Source organism: Podarcis raffonei, chromosome 4 (genome assembly GCF_027172205.1).
Source record: "Podarcis raffonei isolate rPodRaf1 chromosome 4, rPodRaf1.pri, whole genome shotgun sequence".
NCBI lineage: Eukaryota > Metazoa > Chordata > Lepidosauria > Squamata > Lacertidae > Podarcis > Podarcis raffonei.
In genome coordinates, this window is record NC_070605.1 from 100,789,518 (window position 1) to 100,803,163 (window position 13,646).

The 13,646-nt window shown below is 40.9% G+C and overlaps 1 protein-coding gene and 1 long non-coding RNA gene across 5 annotated transcripts in view; one reads left to right on the forward strand and one right to left on the reverse strand.

The window, feature by feature from the left end:
• The window catches only part of KLHL1 (kelch like family member 1), a 134,687-nt gene extending 123,813 nt beyond the window's left edge, over positions 1-10,874 (forward strand). For 2 of the 4 annotated variants that reach the window (XM_053384691.1, XM_053384688.1), the window contains exons 9-11: positions 1,412-1,624; positions 6,843-7,017; positions 10,365-10,874. In XM_053384691.1, coding sequence (XP_053240666.1) covers positions 1,412-1,624; positions 6,843-7,017; positions 10,365-10,424 — 448 coding nt within the window. In that variant the 3' untranslated portion in view covers positions 10,425-10,874. The remainder of the gene's footprint in view (positions 1-1,411; positions 1,625-6,842; positions 7,018-10,364) is intronic. The other 2 variants (XM_053384690.1, XM_053384692.1) reach the window with 1 other exon arrangement.
• On the reverse strand, positions 9,334-13,044 carry LOC128411992 (uncharacterized). The gene is made up of 4 exons (XR_008329995.1): positions 12,815-13,044; positions 11,236-11,388; positions 9,946-10,467; positions 9,334-9,844 (listed from the first exon to the last, which is right to left on the reverse strand). It is a non-coding gene; the product is annotated as an uncharacterized LOC128411992 (long non-coding RNA).
• Between the last annotated feature and the right edge of the window lie 602 nt (positions 13,045-13,646).

A 13,646-nucleotide genomic window follows, 5' to 3' on the forward strand; every position in this document is an offset into this window, starting at 1 on the left:
ACTTAGGACTATAAAAGCTTCCAAGTAAATAATTCTTTCACTGATCGGAGGTTTTGCATCCCAAATTGCTCACTGCTTGGACTTTAAAATGCTCCACATTTCTATAAATTTTATTATTCTCTAGGCAGTGTACAACAGGCAACAAACTGTGAAAGAATTCTTATAAGAAATGCATTCAGTGTGTCAACATTGTTAGACTGCAATCAGAATAATTTTCTCATGTGCACTTATATGGGGTGGAACCAATTATGTTTTATTTGCCCTGGAGCAAGCTTCCAAATGGATTTGGAATTTTAGTTACTGAACACTTTACCATCGCAATACTAAGTAGTCTTAAAGAATTCCCACCCCCCCACCCCCTGATTTCTATGTATAAACCTATCCTAAATGGCAGTCTGTAAGAAATTATGTCTCACAGTTGACATAAAAGAGTATTAATGCTTTGTGACAAACACCTAAATTGAGAGTTGGTGTAGTGTGTGTCTACACCATAAGTAAGCACCATTAGCACATGCCTACTCATAAGTAAGCTCCATTAATTTCAATAATATGCTGGTGTTAGCTGGGCTTGGGGACTTAATGCCAGCTGAGCTTACCATAGGATTGCCCCCTCCCCCAGTGAGGAATCAGGAAATCCCTGGTTTGCATCACCTCCAGGGCCATAGCTAGGGGGTGATGAAGTGGGCCCCCACCAGGCGCGCAGGTGATTGGGGCGGGGGCAAAAACCAGCTAAAAAATATGTCCATAAATATAAATATTGATTATTGCTTCATAAGAAATGGCTTTAAACAGAGGGTGAATTGAATGGATGGGGGGTTGGGGTTGGAGGAGAGGCGGAAAGAAGACCGTGGGTAGGGGGCGCAATCTGGATGGTTCTGCCAGGGGCGCAAGATCACCTAGCTACGTCTAGCTATAAGGGCCAAAAATGAGAAATGGGTGGATTTTGTATGCAGAAATGTAAGGGTTTGTTTGTTTTGTTTTTAAAATCTCTTTTCATAGCTATTCAGCATATGGTTTCAACAAATTTTTACTGTATGAATTGTATGAGTGCGGTGGCTGACCTCCATTTTGGGCCTCCCAAAGCTTGAACTGCCATGGGGGCCCCTTCGCAACCAGCAATGAGGCTTTCAAGCTTTGGAATTGTGGAAATCTATACAAGGAAAAAAATGAATCAATATGAGTCGTGCAACTCAGTTTGGGTCTAGTAGCCCCAAAACCTTTCAGCAATGTTTTAAGTCACTTCTGGGGCCCCTCTGGGATTAGGGGCCCTGGAGCTTAAGCTCCATTAGTTTCACAGTAGATCCACCCCTGTATGTAGATTGTAGATGGGGGGGAGGGAAGGAACATCTTCCCCAGTTTTGTTTCTATTACTGTACGTTATGCTTAGTAATTTGTATGTGGTTTATTTTAGGTTATATTCAGTTGGTGGTCGAGATGGAAGTTCTTGTTTGAGTTCTATGGAGTATTATGATCCCCACACAAATAAATGGAACATGTGTGCTCCAATGTGTAAAAGGAGAGGAGGCGTTGGGGTGGCTACTTGTGACGGTTTCCTCTATGCAGTCGGAGGCCATGATGCACCAGCCTCTAACCACTGCTCCAGACTCCTGGACTATGTTGAAAGGTACCCGTTCTGTATGTGTTTTTACGTAGTGATTCTGAATGTAAACTTGACTGTTCCTCCCTTAAACATCCTTAGATCTATAAATATGTATTCCGTTGTCTTATTGCTTGAATTTATTAAAATAAACTCTTAAAAGAACAGCTACCTATTAATTGCAATAAGAAAAACAATATATCTGTGTCCAGGGCAGCTGTTTACCAGCTCCATCTGGTACGTAGGCTGAGACCCTATCTGCTTGCGGACTGTCTCGCCAGAGTGGTGCATGCTCTGGTTATCTCCCGCTTGGACTACTGCAATGCACTCTACGTGGGGCTACCTTTGAAGGTGACTCGGAAACTAGAACTAATCCAGAATGCGGCAGTTAAGACTGGTGACTGGGGGCAGCCGCCAAGACCATATAACACCGGTCTTGAAAGACCTACATTGGCTCCCAGTACGTTTCCGAGCACAATTCAAAGTGTTGGTGCTGACCTTGAAAGCCCTCAACGGCCTCGGTCCAGTATACCTGAAGGAGCGTCTCCACCCCCATCATTATGCCCGGACACTGAGGTCCAGCGCCGAGGGCCTTCTGGCGGTTCCCTCATTGCGAGAAGCAAAGCTACAGGGAACCAGGCAGAGGGCCTTCTCGGTAGTGGCGCCCGACCTGTGGAACGCCCTTCCAGCAGATGTCAAAGCGATAAACAACTACCTGACATTCAGAAGACATCTTAAGGCAGCCCTGTTCAGGGAAGTTTTTAATGTGTGAAATTTATTGTATTTTTGGTTTCTATGGAAGCCACCCAGAGTGACTGGGGAGGCCCAGCCAGATGGGCGGGGTATAAATAATAAATTATTATTATTATAAATTATTATTACATAAAGCTGAATGTTGTTCTGAAATTAGTTATTCCCAAGTACAATAAATACAGCCCATTTTTAAGCAAAGCTATCAATATTCTTTTCTCCCTTGTTAATTTCGTCATTGGAAATATTTCTAAAATCTGTTTATGCCGATCAATAAATGACAGAGATGTAACACTTTCGCAGAATAATTTGTGCTATATACTTCCAGTTAAAAATGGCTTGTCAGCTCTTTGTTCTTCTCTTTCAGAATTGATTTGAAACTTCCTTGTAATTAGACCATTGCTCTACCTGTTATGCTAACCCCATTCTCTGACATCTGGGGCATAATAATAATAATAGTAGTAATAGTAATAATAATAAGAAACAACTTTTATTTGTATCCCACACTCCCAGGCCGAGACTTGGCTCAGGGTGGCTAACATCAAATATATAACATTGATATAAAATCAAACAATAATTAAATTACCTCCTAAAAACAAGTCAGGATCAAATTAAAATCTAATTAGATGGTTTCCCGCAGGATTAGGGTTGGGAACTTTAAATGTTCATCAGGCCCAACTGTTTACACTGTTCTTATATGGGTCTGTGAGAATGCTGGGAGGCCTCTTTCATACTAGTTCTTATACAAAAAGAGAAAGGGGGTCAGGCTGACCAAAGGCGTGGCGGAACATCTCCGTCTTGCAGGCCCTGCGGAAAGATGTCAAATCCCGCAGGGCCCTGATCTCTTGTGGCAGAGCGTTCCACCAGGCCAGTCAAGGCCAGCCTAATCTCCCTAGGGCCTGGGATCTCCAAGCTGTTATTATTTGCAGACCGTAAGGTCCTCCATGACAGGCCTAGACAGCATCTTGAGAAGTAGAAACATCACCTTGCCAACAAAGGTTCGTATAGTTAAAGCTATGGTTTTCCCAGTAGTGATGTATGGAAGTGAGAGCTGGACCATAAAGAAGGCTGATCGCCGAAGAATTGATGCTTTTGAATTATGGTGCTGGAGGAGACTCTTGAGAGTCCCATGGACTGCAAGAAGATCAAACCGCTCCATTCTGAAGGAAATCAGCCCTGAGTGCTCACTGGAAGGACAGATCGTGAAGCTGAGGCTCCAGTACTTTGGCTACCTCATGAGAAGAGAAGACTCCCTGGAAAAGACCCTGATGTTGGGAAAGATGGAGGGCACAAGGAGAAGGGGGTGACAGAGAACGAGATGGTTGGATAGTGTTTTCGAGGTTACCAGCATGAATTTGACCAAACTGCGGGAGGCAGTGGAGGACAGAGGTGCCTGGCGTTCTCTGGTCCATGGGGTCATGAAGAGTCGGACACGACTAAACGACTAAACAACAACAACAACAACAAGGTCCTCCGTGGGGCATGCCAGGAGAGGTGGTCCCGTAGGTACAAGGATCCTAGGCCATATAGGGCTTTAAAGGTTAAAACCAGCACCTTAAACCTGATCCTGTACTCCACCGGGAGCCAGTGCAGCTGGTATAGCACTGGATGAATGTGATCCCGAGGCGAGGACCCTGTAAGGAGTCTCGCTGCGGCATTCTGCACCCGCTGGAGTTTCTGGGTCAGCTTCAAGGGCGGCCCCACGTGGAGTGATTTACAATAATCAAGCCTGAAGGTGACTGTCACATGGATCGCAGTGGCGAGATCAGGGCGAGAGAGGCTTAGCTGTGTTCTGCAGAGTGGAGGAGCACTTTTAGCTCTGCCCCAACATTTGAGCCCTTCCAGCAATAAATTGTGTGTTGCAAGCAGTTTTCTGCAGAATAATTCCAGCATAAAAGAACCTGCATTACCTTATGTTAAAGGAAATACTGTTTCGGCAAGGTGATTCAGACATGTAGAGGTTACATGTATTTAAGCCAGCAGAAAGGATGCCGTAATTCAAACACTATTATAAAGGCTTGTTTCCCCTCTGCTAGGCTTAGGCCGGCTCAGTGAGAGTGAGTTTTGTTCTGGCATAGCTTTACACCAGCTTAATTTACATTTGTTTTCCTTTATTCCAGCTTCTTTCGTATAAATTGTTCCCCAGACTTGTTATCAGATGACTTGTTTATTTATCTTATCTTACCTTACCCCTTCAAAAAGCAAGCACAGTTTTTGTTTTAAAAAGCAGTTGTTACAAATAGTTAAATATTACATTAAATTAAGACTAAAGGGGGCATCGACCTCAAGACCATTGCAGTGCTGTGGCTGATGGACATATTACAATCAGTATCAGCAAGTGTGTGTTTTTATTTCCACACGCCTGAGGAAAATAAACCTTAATAGGGTGCTTTTTGCAGGACTGTCGTTTTCAGCCACAAAGAAATCAAGGTGAAAACCTACAAAAAGAAAATACAGTCCAAACAAGAATGCCACCTCTTTTTTTTTACCATCCTTTTGTTTTTTCTAATATGCAAGTAGCAAGGGACTAATAAAATACTTGGAACTCCCCAAAACAGAACGTAAAAGATACTAGTGTAGTAGTTCAAATGTTGCCTTCTTTTTTGCAATGCTGTTTCTTCTGCTAAAGAAATGGCTGCATGCTTCATCTCTGTAATAACTTGATGTGCCCCAGGGTGAAGCAGGAGATATCATAAAGTTCCTGAATACAAAAAGAAATCAATTTGAACGACCAAGCTGAAGGCAAGGAGAAAGGTTTTTGAGCTTTCCACTTGTTAAAAGCCCTTACAATCCCCAGCATCATCTATAGTGAAATAATTGTTATGAAAGTCTAATAAAGTAACTTCTCATTAATATTAATTTGAAATTGGAAAATATTGAGAGCTTTTATTACAGTGCTAATCGTAAAAATGCCTAACGTTCCACATACAGAATGCTTTAACAAATGAAGTAACAAAAGAAATGCTTTTAAGTGCTTTCACAGGAAACAATAGCACCCAATTAAATCCTAATGGAGAATTAAAAGTAGAAACTATTTTTACAATCAGTATTTAATATAAACTGACAATAGTTGATTATCTTTTAGGAGATAAATCTTACTAGATAATAATATTTAACCCACTGGAGATGCTCACATTCTGTGCTACTTGGTGTTTGCATACTTCATACATTTTTTTAATGTCCTGAGATGTATCTATGAACCAGTTCATATTGATGGGAAGCATATAGCAAATTCAACATGCTTGATAGCCAACTGTGAAGTGAAGTGGGCAGTTGATCACTCTATTCCTTACCCAAAATGGTTTGGAACTCATGATTCAGAGATTGTAAATGTTACCTCACCAGCAGAATCAACTTGCAGAATTCACCCATGCAGGGAAATGTGGAATGCATTTACAAATTTGTACATATCAGCCATCTTTATAATTATAACCTACAATACTTTGAACCCATTGCTTGAAACCAATTTCTGATTACATTAAGATTGTAATTATGCATGGCATTTGAATAAGTGATAGGATTAGGTCCAATTGTCAGGCACAGATAGACACTGTCTACTGAAATTCCTGTAGACCTTTCACCATATGAGTTGCAAGAGTAAACTGAAGTGGGGATTCTGAGTTTTAAAAGCCTTTATCTAGAATTTGGAGCTACATACTAAGCTCTCGCACCTCGCTGAGATACCCCTGCTTGATGAGACAGCATTGCATGTTGGATAATCTGGTTCTGATGGAACCTTGCTGTAATGGATAGTAGGGGAGGAGCGACTTGATTAAACAGCAAACTAATAGGGCTGGTTGGAACTTAAGGTGTAGTACATAATAACCAATCTTAAAAGCACTTGAATGGCCAAAAGGAACCTAGTGAAGATACCTTTGTGAATTGTTTGTGGCATGACAGTGTTAGGATCATCCTACTCTCCTGTAGGACTCTGGCAGAGGCAGATGCCCGACTGGCATGTTCTCTCCCTCCTGGTTGATTGGGAGCTTCAAAAGCTTTCTTCTGCCTGAACATCACAGCAACTGACACCATGAAGCATCAGAACACTTAGGGATCCACAGAGTACCGTATTTGCAGTTTGCGTAACAGAACTCAGTAGCACAGCATTTTGGCTAATCTACTTTTATTTACATATAGTACACTCGGAGCATCCTGCTTTAGCTCCTTCCTCTTTCTCATCAGACAGCAAAGAGAGAAAGAACAAAGGACAATAGTCCCACTTCATTGAACACAGTAACATAAACATCCTGTCTCCGTCACTTCCCACACTGTGGAATGAAAACATACACCGTCATGTAATAGACAACAGTCTCATGACTGCAAACACGGAGCTGGAGTCTCAACAGACAGATCCCTCCCCACCCCCCTTGCTAAAGAGGTTGATTTTGGGACGTTCATGACAAATGAATGAATGAATAATTCTGCTGATGTTGAATATGGGCTGGATTGCTAAATATGTTCTTTCATGAGATATACCTTCCCTTTCGTTGTGCAGGTATGACCCCAAAACAGATACTTGGACAATGGTAGCTCCACTGGGCATGCCCCGTGATGCTGTTGGAGTGTGTATCCTCGGTGATAAATTGTATGCAGTAGGTGGATATGACGGGCAGACATACCTGAACACCATGGAGTCATACGACCCCCAAACTAATGAATGGACACAGGTAGTTGTGTGGTTTTATGTTTTGCACAGTTTTCACAGAAGGCTTGTTGGAACTAGTGGGCAGCGAGGATCCCCGCAGCTATGCAATTATAACTGCTGTTTAGCTTTCTCTGCTGTAAGAGTTCTCCGAAGAGAGAGAAGCCAAGAAAAAGTTATATAAAATGGCAGTATCTTGTTATCCATATAACCTTATTTGTCAGATCTCTCATTGGAATCCTTATTTCCTTTTTTTGCTTTCATATTTTACAATACTTCAGCTTGAAAATACATCAGGGTTTGATACAAGTCTCTGGTGTTTATATTTGTGACAAGGGTGTTCCCCCCTCCCCCAGTTTTATGCTTTGTGTACATAAGATAGTGTTTCTTTAAAAAGTACTTTCTATTAACTACAATTTATAGTTTGTGGTTACTATTTTCCAAAGTTGTTGTTGCATTGAACCGGTATTTCAGTTTTATACCATGAACCAGTCCATGTTTACTTGGAAGGAAGCCCCACTGATTAGAGTGGGACACCTTCCAAGTAAGTATGTTTGGCAGTTCTTGCCCTCCAAACATCCCAGCGAGGGAGGGCATAATTTCTTCCAGGAACTTCAGTCTCGCAGACAGCAGACTGTCTGAAGCACCCCACTGAGCTTATGCTTGGCTTAATTGGCATTTGAAGGAATGTCTCCCAAGGTAGTTGTGGCATACATTTTGAAGCCAAGAGCCAGTGGCCTCCAAGCAAAGTACAATAGGTATTGTAAACAAGGGGGTGCCCTTGTTGTTGTCTCTGTTGTGTGCATTGCTGCATCAGGCAACAAAGCCCATGAGTAAGGATGCAGACTTTCAACAAAAAGTCAGAATAATATCCATTCGGTCTGTATCATCCTTAGAGACTTACTATTCAGCTTGAATTCACAGGAAGAGAAATATGTTCCTATGGGAAGTGTTAGGACATTTTTCTATATGGCAACTATGAATTCTAACAGATTAAAAATTGCTAGACATTTGTGGCAAATTCAAAAGTGCCAGCTTTTCTGTTCCTACATGTCCCAAACCTTTATTAGAAACTTTATGAGTATAGGATTATTTGGTAATTACTATTTTCATTTCAATACTATTTTATGTATGCTTGCAGGATGGTATTTAATGCCAGTTCTGCTCAGAGTAGACCCATTGAATTTAATAGACATGATTAAGGGAGCAATCCCATACACAAGAAACTGGCATAAATTAAACCAGCATAAAATTGCATTAGATCCAAACCATGTTCAGCAGCATGGCTGCTGCTCTCTGCCTAAGCTTGGCAGATGGAACACAAGACTTTAAAATAGTTTTTTGTGCTGGGTCACCAAGTCATGTGACTAAGCTGAATGGCCTTTGGATCCAGGCCGTTGGATCCAGGCAAATCTGCCCCTCTCTAGTCCCACTCCCACCATGCCTCTTTTCCAGGGATTATGCCAGTTTAAGATCCACTGGGCTTGGCTCAGCTGGCTGGATCCTGGCTGAGCCAGGATAGAGGAGACACCTCTGTCTGTGCTGAGGCTAAGGGAGTTAAAGGTAGCTCACTTAAAAGGCTTGAATTAGAAGACGGGAATTTATTAATTATATTGCTAACTCATGATCTGTCCCATCAACTTGCCTGTCCATTTGTCCATGCCGCAAGCTTTTAATGTGAGAAGGGGAATCTGCTAAAACAGGGGTTAGGAACCTTTGGCCCTCGTGATATTGCTGAACTGAAACTCGCATCATCCTTTGCCATTGACCATATTTGCTGGGGCTGATGGCAGCTGTAGTTCAGCAGCATCTGGAAGGGCAAAGTCTCTCCACCACTGTGCTAAAAAGTCTGTCTCTCCTCCATATGTAAATGCTACAAATCTGGAGCTTACATATTGTGATTTAGGATCTTAACATGTGGATGACAGTTTTTACTGAATATAAGAAGGGTGTGCCTCCGAGCTATTCTGCCTTACAAGAAAGGCAAGAACACGTGGCCCATTTGTTAAAGTGCTCTTTTGCATTTCTTGAAATCAAACCTCTTGCAGATAAATTATACAGCAGGAAGGAAAGTAATTCTGACCTGGAAAGTCAATGATTTAGCTTTTGGCTTTATATTTCATCATTCAATCTATTCCCAAAATCATAGGAACAATTTCAGTAAGTATAAATGTCACAAGAATAGAAATGTGATACATGATATGCAATGAATGTAAACCAATATATTTCACTATGCTCTATAGAAAAAAGTGGCAATTCCAGAGTTCCACATACAGTGATACCTTGGGTTACAGACGCTTCAGGTTACAGACGCTTCAGGTTACAGACTCCTCTAACCAATAAATAGTACCTCAGGTTAAGAACTTTGCTTCAGGATGAGAACAGAAATTGTGCGGCAGCAGCAGAAGGCCCGATTAGCTAAAGTGGTACCTCAGATTAAGAACAGTTTCAGGTTAAGAATGGACCTCCAGAATGAATTAAGTTCTTAACCCAAGGTACCACTGTAGTTGAAATTACTACTGCTTACTGTAGTTTTCAAACTCCACATTGCAAAGTACACTTTTTACTTGCGTCTTAATTTTATTTGTCAATTTGTTTTTAACGTGCCTAACTGTAGAGAACATTAAAAAGTTGCTTATAAATTTAATAAAAACACATACAAATAAAACTTAATTCTTTTTATATATTTTTCAAGAAGCCAGCAAAAGAATTCTCTTGATCTGAATTGAAGTCAATTCCCCCCCTCTTGCAATTCTCTTAGTAAGAGCCATGCCTTAAGCAAAACAGTTCCAAATTTTCAGGAGCTCTTCCCAGAAGACTTTTCAATGGAGGGAGAATCAACCTTTTCCTATACCCTGTTACAATACAGAGAAACATGATCAGCAGAGTCTATATCGCTTGAGCTACTCACAAACACACGTTCATTAACCAGGGTCTTGTTAAATCGTCTACTTACCAGTGCAGAAGGCAGCACATTAAAACAAGCAAGCATGAATGCTGTGGAACACTTGGAGACAGTTAATGTATACATGTATGAAGCTGTAACAGTTCCATAATTTAAAAGGTTATTAATGAGTAACGGAGAAAAGGATTTGTTAGCTGCAGTTTGCAGATGCTATAGATCTTTATGTCCCTCATAGCAGTTGTGGAGGCGAGGCACTAGGCCAGGGTCTTCAACTCCAGCTCATAAGTCCACCATTAATGCAATGTTTCCATGCATAACTAGAAGGATGCAGCAATATTAGGTTTCCTGTATAATGTGTTGTTGAATTACTGGTTGCTTGTTTTGACACCTCAGAAGTACATGCCATAAAACTGCAGCCTTTTCACTCCCAAATGTAAACTCTGAAGCTGATATTTCTTTCTTCTCTGCAGATGGCATCCCTGAACATCGGAAGAGCTGGGGCCTGTGTTGTAGTCATAAAGCAGCCATGATTTTTGTCAGCGGTGGATTTTATTGACTTCTAGGTGGATTTTTCTGTCAGAGAAACAAGAAACAAAACTTTGTTGAGCATAAGGATCAATAGATACACTCGGCACTCTGTTGACCACAACTTGAAGAAGTTTAAAATAGGGAGGAAAAATAATGAGGATTTGATGCCTTTTCCAGTCATTACACACTGCTCAGTGGCTGAACAAGGAAAAATCGACCAGCTGTTGTAGAAGCCCCTCTATGAACACAAAAGGGGCAAGTTCAGATACTCCTCTACATGCTGTGTAATGCAGACGTAGCAAACTAGCCATGCCCAAGACCAACTCTTCAAAAGGACTGGAGCAGCTTAATGAATGGTTCTCATAGCACTAGACATTTTAACTCTGAAACCGTCATAGCACACTGTCACTTTTTAAACCATAGTTTTATTAAAAGAAAATGTAGGTAACTGATTTATTTTTCTGTCTCTCGTTCTCTCTCAAGGCCTTATCTTGAAATGGTTTACGCTCTCTGCCATGTACTCAGACAATAGACAGGAGAGAATAATGTTTCCTCCTAAAGTAATGAATGAAGGTTGGAAAAGTTTAGCTTCTTTCTTTATCAGAAATGATTCAACACTAACAACACATTGATTGTTTCTCTGATAACGGACTGTCCCTCCCACTAGAATTATGCATCATCTCTGAGATTGCACTGATGCTATGTTCTGTGTTTGGGAAACATCTCGACACTGAGGGAAGACTGAGCCTTTTGACCCAGTGGGACTTTGCTACAAAAAAAAGGAGATCCAAAGGAACACTTTCACAAATCTACCTTAACTTCTTATGAAAGCATGTGAATTCTTGTCTCTTTCAATGCTTTTACACGTTTCCTGCATGTGAGAAGCTTGTGGAAGACAGGCAAACGGCAGCTCATCACATCATGTAAAGATAACATGCAGCAATTCTAAGGCAATTCTATTGGGGCCTAGAAGAGCAGTAAGAGAGACAAAAATGTTATAATGCTTATATGTGTTTCTTGATCCCATCATTGTTCTAATCAAACTCGGCTTAATTTTAATTACCATAAGGACCATCCATTTATTGTTGTAAGTTACTGAAACTAAGGGATGAACTGGTCATTACGTGGCAGAAGACTAACAATCTTCTGACATGTTTTAAAAATTTGAAATTGTCCAAAGGAAGCTGCCAGTTTGAGTGGAAATATAAGCAGGGAAGGAACTGCTTAACCTTTTTCAGCTAGACATTTTTCCTGTTAAAATTCCTACTGCCAGGTTGCCTTTCCAACCAGAGTAAATATATATATTTTATTCCATAAGCAAAAGAGCAGCAGGGAGGAGATTTTGAGTAGCAAAATAGCCAGGAAAGAAAGGTTTATGTAGCCCATTCCTCACTTCAAACTGGGAGAGATTTCCTCAATTCTTTTCCTTTTCTTAAAAACAAAAAAACAAAAACAAAAAAAAAACCCCCACAGACACAACTGCATTGGAAGACTGCTACATAAGTCTGCTATGTAATACCTAGTTTGTCCCTAAGGGATAATGCATCAGTGTGTACAAAGACAAAAACATTGCAAATCAGGTTGTTTTGGCATAATGTGTCTCAATAGCAGAGCACCTGCTTTGCATGTACGAAACCCCCGCAAAAGATGTCCAAACTACATGGATCATCTTGCCTTTGCAAAGTTCTGCCTTGTCTACGAATGAGCTGCATAAGTCATATTGTTGTGGTTACTAAATGCCCTCAGACTTTACATGAACGTCACTGTTGGCTGTATTATGTCATAAGCATGATTGAACTTGTATCAAGGCACCAAAATGAGTCTGGTTTCAATAGTAGGTGTAGGAGAGTCTAATTACATGAATGACCTCAACTGTAGCAGGGATAAAGCTTTGTGTGGAGCTCTGATGGGTGCTGCTCCTTGAGCTAGTTTGGGAATGGGGGTGGGGGAAATGTGAGGTTTTCCCATTCGGACCCATTTGCTAGCTAAATAAAATATCTGTGTCCCAATGACTGGCTGTTCAAGCTTTTTCATTTTCCAGACATCTGCCAGTAGTAGACTGAATGTGGTGTGTAATTCTGTAATTTTTTTCATAATCTGAATTCTATATAATAATAAGAGGAAATAAGTGTGTAGGGATTGCCTTGAAAATAGAAGGCTAGAGGGTGAGATATGCATTAGCCCTACTTGTGTGAAAAAGTGGTGACTCCCTCCCAGCAGAAAAATGTCACATAACCACATCTGTTAACTATATTTTCCAATCAGAGTTGGATTCTGTGCACGTAAATCAATTAATGTGTTGCCATGTCTACTTAGCCCGTGTTTGAAAGATGAAAATTCCAGAGATAACTAAGAGACAGGATCAGGAAACTTTATTTTCCCCAGGGCTTACCCATAGTGTATATGATATTTTCCATGCTACTTTGCTCATAAACATCAGAACTCGGTGAGACTTTTTCTGCCCCCCCCCAAAAAAAGTACTTTTGCTTGAGCAAAGCAACATGGAGCTTGGGGAAATAAAACCTCCTGTAATTGTGAAGTTTGCAGAATCTCTGCCTCCATCACTTGAGAAATCTCAGTTATAAGCTGGATTCTAATCACCACCCTTTGCGATAGCCCCCTATGTTTGTGTTGCCATGGTTACCAATACACTTGCCTCTGATTCCAGAACATTGTATATACTCACATTCTCATCTGACTTCATTCTTGCAACTGTCTTTTCTGGGCTTGGAAGCAATTATTGACGCTGACAACCTGTAGCAAGGAAGTACTGGGCATCTAGAGCAATATTTCAGGACCCTCCCTTCTGGTTGTTCTTGGTCTTCCTCCCCCACACCCCTCAAAAGATAGCAGTGTATCCCAAAAACTCTGAGCTTCTGTTAGATTATCAGTGGTGGAAAACACAATAAACAGCAAAATCAATCAATCTGTGAATTGCTGAACATTTTCTGTGGAAAGAAGGAACAGAATATTGAGTCCCAACATCACAATAATGCCATTATTATTCTAACAGAATCTCTCAGGTAAAACACAAAGCCTAACTCGTAGACAAAAGTTAAAAGAATGTGATACAACAGAGAATCATGGCCAGTACCTACGGTGGATTTAATCAGAGCTACAGAAGAAAAAAAAACAGAGAAAAAAATCCTGAGGTTTTGAATAATCTATCTGATCTCTCTGTGTAATGCAGTGATAGAACCGGGTCAGAAGCATGAAGAAAGTTG